At 44.5% G+C, this 4,395-nt stretch overlaps 2 protein-coding genes across 7 annotated transcripts in view; both read left to right on the top strand.

Annotated features, from left to right (window-relative positions):
* Positions 1-1,589, top strand: part of H257_17129 (hypothetical protein) — an 8,206-nt gene extending 6,617 nt beyond the window's left edge. For 3 of the 6 annotated variants that reach the window (XM_009845796.1, XM_009845799.1, XM_009845797.1), the window contains 5 exons: positions 399-535; positions 620-739; positions 826-904; positions 1,103-1,245; positions 1,299-1,589. In XM_009845796.1, the coding sequence (XP_009844098.1) occupies positions 399-535; positions 620-739; positions 826-904; positions 1,103-1,245; positions 1,299-1,412 (593 nt within the window). In that variant the 3' untranslated portion in view covers positions 1,413-1,589. Of the gene's footprint in view, positions 1-398; positions 536-619; positions 740-812; positions 905-1,102; positions 1,246-1,298 lie in introns of all 6 variants that reach the window. The other 3 variants (XM_009845798.1, XM_009845800.1, XM_009845801.1) reach the window with 1 other exon arrangement.
* A 310-nt stretch (positions 1,590-1,899) lies between these two features.
* Positions 1,900-4,305, top strand: H257_17128 (hypothetical protein; the record flags this gene model as incomplete). The annotated part of the gene is made up of 7 exons (XM_009845795.1): positions 1,900-2,041; positions 2,125-2,195; positions 2,243-2,410; positions 2,634-3,206; positions 3,585-3,665; positions 4,013-4,126; positions 4,279-4,305. 7 exons carry the CDS (start codon positions 1,900-1,902, stop codon positions 4,303-4,305), a joined length of 1,176 nt encoding a protein of 391 aa, XP_009844097.1.
* Between the last annotated feature and the right edge of the window lie 90 nt (positions 4,306-4,395).

Below are 4,395 nucleotides of genomic sequence, written 5' to 3'. Positions count from 1 at the left end.
TTTGGTGCTCATATCACATTTCACTTTGGTGCTCATATCCCTTTTCAGTTTGGTGCTCATATCACTTTTCAATTTGGTGCTCATATCCCGTTTCTGTTTGGTGCTCATATCACATTTCAATTTGGTGCTCATATCACATTTCACTTTGGTGCTCATATCCCTTTTCAGTTTGGTGCTCATATCACTTTTCAATTTGGTGCTCATATCCCGTTTCTGTTTGGTGCTCATATCACATTTCAATTTGGTGCTCATATCACATTTCACTTTGGTGCTCATATCCCTTTTCAATTTGGTGATCCGTCACGTTTGGCGCGGTCAATATCATGTCACTATTTTTCATTCATTTTGGTGCTCACACGTCACTTGTGGTGCTCACGTCATGGGGTTGACGGGGGTAGGGGTGCTGGTGTACTTGATGACGTGGGTGAATTTGCAGTTTCGACACATGGTCCGGCACTTGCCGGCGGTCGTGGACACGGTCTTGACTTGCTTGGACCCGACCAAACCGGACCGGCGAAAGAAATGCCTCGCGATGGTACGAGCATCTGCGTCTGATACCAAAACTGATATGTATCTGATTCTACCGCCCCGACATACAGTATCTGATTCGTCTCGACAGAGCACCAAGTGTTTGCACGACCTCGTCAAGCGCTTCCCCATGGTGGACTTCCACAAAGCCACCCAGCGTCTAGCCGTGGGGACGATGGATGGCGTGATCTTGTTGTACGACCTCCGCATGGTACAATGAACCTTGCGTCGTCCTTCATTGAGACGAATTCGTGGCCATTTAGAATCATCTGCTTATGATGCAGCACATCACTGTAGGCCACCAAGTGGCGAGTGTTGGAAGGTCACGCCAGCAGCATCGGCGCCGTGAGCTTTCGAAACGATGGCGGCATGCTCGGTATGTATATCGCAGACGTCTACATTTCTTTTTCTATTTTTAAAATATTTTACACAATGGCGTCTCATTTTTTATTCATTTTTTTTATTTCATACCTTTGCTTTGTTGATGATAATAAATAAAGAATGGAATAAACACAGTTTTTTTTTGTATTTTTTCCTGAATTTTTAATTTCTATTATACTATTTATCCGCATAGTGTCGTACGGGGCGCGGGAGGCGATGGTCCGATGGTGGAATATTGGCGCCGGCGGCCTCTTTACACTGCTCAAGGTGCAGCAGTCGTGTGTCCGACATCTTCAACTCGCGCCGATCCATGCGCGGCCTGTCGAGTTTTCCAAAGTACAGTGGTTTTGTCTGATTCTTGGACATATTTCATGGTGGTTTTGATCTAGGTGATTCAAACTTGCCGGTTTCGACAAACGGCAGAGGACGGGGGTGCCGAGGGTAGCATGGTGTGGCTCACGCGAGAAGACGAGTCGGTGCTGCCGCTCAACTTTCAAATTTGATTAAATATGTAGTACCCAGATTTATACCTGGGATTTATAGGACACATGCGATAGTTGGGATATCGCTGTCGTATGCACAGCAAAATAATTCACAGCTTCAAGTCCCCATGGCATCATTGTACTGCCGACATTTGATGCAGCTAGGTTGGAAAAATAAATAAAAAATATTATGGAAATACTAGTATCTGCCTTAATATTCCAAGTAACAGTACATGAAGTTAAAGGTACACTGTAGATTCGGTACGAATTTCCGGACCTTATCTAGCCCTCTTCGAGACATTTGATTGGTTCATCTGAAATTTCTTGTGTCGCTGATTGGCTAAAATATTCTACCTGGTTACCATGACCTTTTTCTGCGGATTATCTTTTTGCTTCTGATAGTGAAATTTGTATGAAAATCACAATAAAAGTTAAATTGTCGCTTGGAAACGTATCCGATTACGAATGCCCGATTATCCGGAATCTCCCGCCAATTGCATTCGACAACATGCTTCGAGCAGCGTCGCGGCGGTGGCGACCGTGGCCGGCGGCCTGTCGGTCATATACGACGTCCATCCCACCACCACTGCCTTCCGACAATGTGACACCAATGCTCCGTCAGTACTTGGAGCGAAAGCAGGAATATCCAGGTAGTGTGGGACGCATCAACTTGTCCATGGCAAACATCATCATCATCCACCTTGTGGTCTTGGTGCTGACCAACTGGTGGTAGATTGCATGCTGCTGTTCCAAGTGGGAGACTTTTACGAACTCTTCTCTGACGATGCGCGGCGCGCTTCCAACGTACGACGTCCCTCCCTTCCTCGACATCTCATCCTTTACGTTTCTAGCTGCTCAACATCACATTGACGCGCAAGACCAAGGCCAAGGCGGGGATGTCGCGAGAACGCGATGCGCTGGACATCATGTGCGGCTTTCCTCTGTCATCGTTAAACACGTACGTGGAAAAGTTGGTGCGCCAGCATGGCGAAAAGGTGGCGATTTGCAACCAAGTCGAGGTACATATATATATATATATATATATTACATACTAGTACATACAACAATATATATATAGGCAAACCACATGCATTCTCTTAACTTTATATATACCTTGTCCTCGTGGCTTTGCCTATCATTCGCAATATATTCTCCCTTGAGAGAGATACACATGTGTCCTTCTTACATTACCTATTCCGATCCTTGTGTGGTCCGATGATCGATGCCTTGTTCCTCTTCTAGTCAGCACTAGCCGCCAAACAGCGCGGCGGTGTTGGCATGGACAGCCTCGTCCAGCGCCAAGTCGTCCGGGTGATCACGCCGGGGTCTCTGACTGAAGACTCGATGCTCCTGCCGACCCAGAACAACTACCTCGCATCCATCTCCAAGGAGCCAGACCAGGCCACTTGTCATATTGCGTACACAGACATCTCCACAGGGGAATTCGTCGTCTTGACTGTGCACATGGATGACGTGGACAGCGAACTGACTCGGCTCCAGCCGTCCGAGCTCCTCGTGCCAGCTCAGGATGACGTGGCAAACGTCCAGGACAGTACGTGGTGGCGCCAGCGTCTTGAGAATGCGATGAATGCGCTGGGGACTGTTGTGACGTTTCGCAAACAAGGGTCTGTGGAATTTGCTAATTCCGACGCATCAGTGGCTGCCGCATCCATGATCCACGAGTACTTGGCATATACGCACGTCGGAACTCCATCGTCACATTCTCATGCTTGCAAGCCGTCGTCGGCCGTTCGCCAGTTGGTTGGTCGCATGCGATTTGATGTGAGTGTATGGCGATCCCTAGAATTGACCAAGGTAACGACATTGGGCTATAACGACATTGGGCTATAACGTCATTGGGCTATAAATGACAACATATATATATATGTATATGTTGTGATGGTTGGTTATCAATCTGTGATACTAGTAACGAACATGGATCGAATGGAGGAGGATGTGATGTGACGTGCCAAAATGCTTGTATTGTGCAAGATATCGTTTTTGTTTCAGATTTGTTTACCTCGTTTTGGAATATTCTTTTTATTTCATGCAGAATTTCAGTTTATTTTTTAAAAGATCCTTCTATTTTTATTGATATATTTTGATAAATCTGCATCTAAATTTCAATTAAGTTTAAAAAAATATATAATTGGCTTATAAAGTATACTGTTTATTTCATGATATTTCTTGTAGTCGATGCAAGGCACGCGGAAGCACACGTTGCTTGACGCCATCGATTCGACCAAGACGGCTGGAGGCGCGCGACTGCTCAGTGTACGTACTCCATTGTACGATCTATGTCAATACCAACTGGTGTCCATTTGGAAGTGTCGTGGCCATTGGATTGATCATGGTGTCAACATCAAATTTCATCTATAGGCTCCAGTATAAAATCCGCCGACGATATAGATAAGATTGCAACGCTGTGAACGAATGGATTGAGTTTTTCGTTCGTGTTGTAGTTGAATTGATTATTTTTATGATATTGGTATCAAAGGAATAATCAATTAATATATATTATATCAATTAAAGGAGAATAGGAAAATGCCTTATATAAAATTTACGTCGGTTTTCGAGTTTATACTATAATACTAAAATAGCAACACTTTATCATGATGTAGCAACATCTGGTGGCGCCGTTGCTAGATGTAGGTGACATCAACCAACGACTAGATGCCGTCGAAAGTTTAGTGCACGCGCCGTACGTGCTGCAGAAATTGCGCAGTTTGCTCCAGGTAATATTACTACCTCGATTCAATCCAAAGTATTATAAATATATAAATATATATATATTTATTTATGGGCTTCTAAAAAGTTGATGCTGATACAATCAATCGTTAGGATTGTGGGGACATTGAACGATGCCTTCAACGGTTGACCATTGGAGGGACATCTGGCACCCCCAAAGATCTGAAACGAGTATATATATATATATATAATAATCGAGAAGTCAATGGTGTCTCTGCTATGTAGATTAGCGATACTGCCATGGAAAGCCAAAACA

Source organism: Aphanomyces astaci, assembly GCF_000520075.1.
Source record: "Aphanomyces astaci strain APO3 unplaced genomic scaffold supercont1.99, whole genome shotgun sequence".
NCBI classification, from domain to species: Eukaryota; Oomycota; class Saprolegniomycetes; order Saprolegniales; family Verrucalvaceae; genus Aphanomyces; species Aphanomyces astaci.
This window is presented reverse-complemented; position numbering and strand designations above follow the sequence as displayed.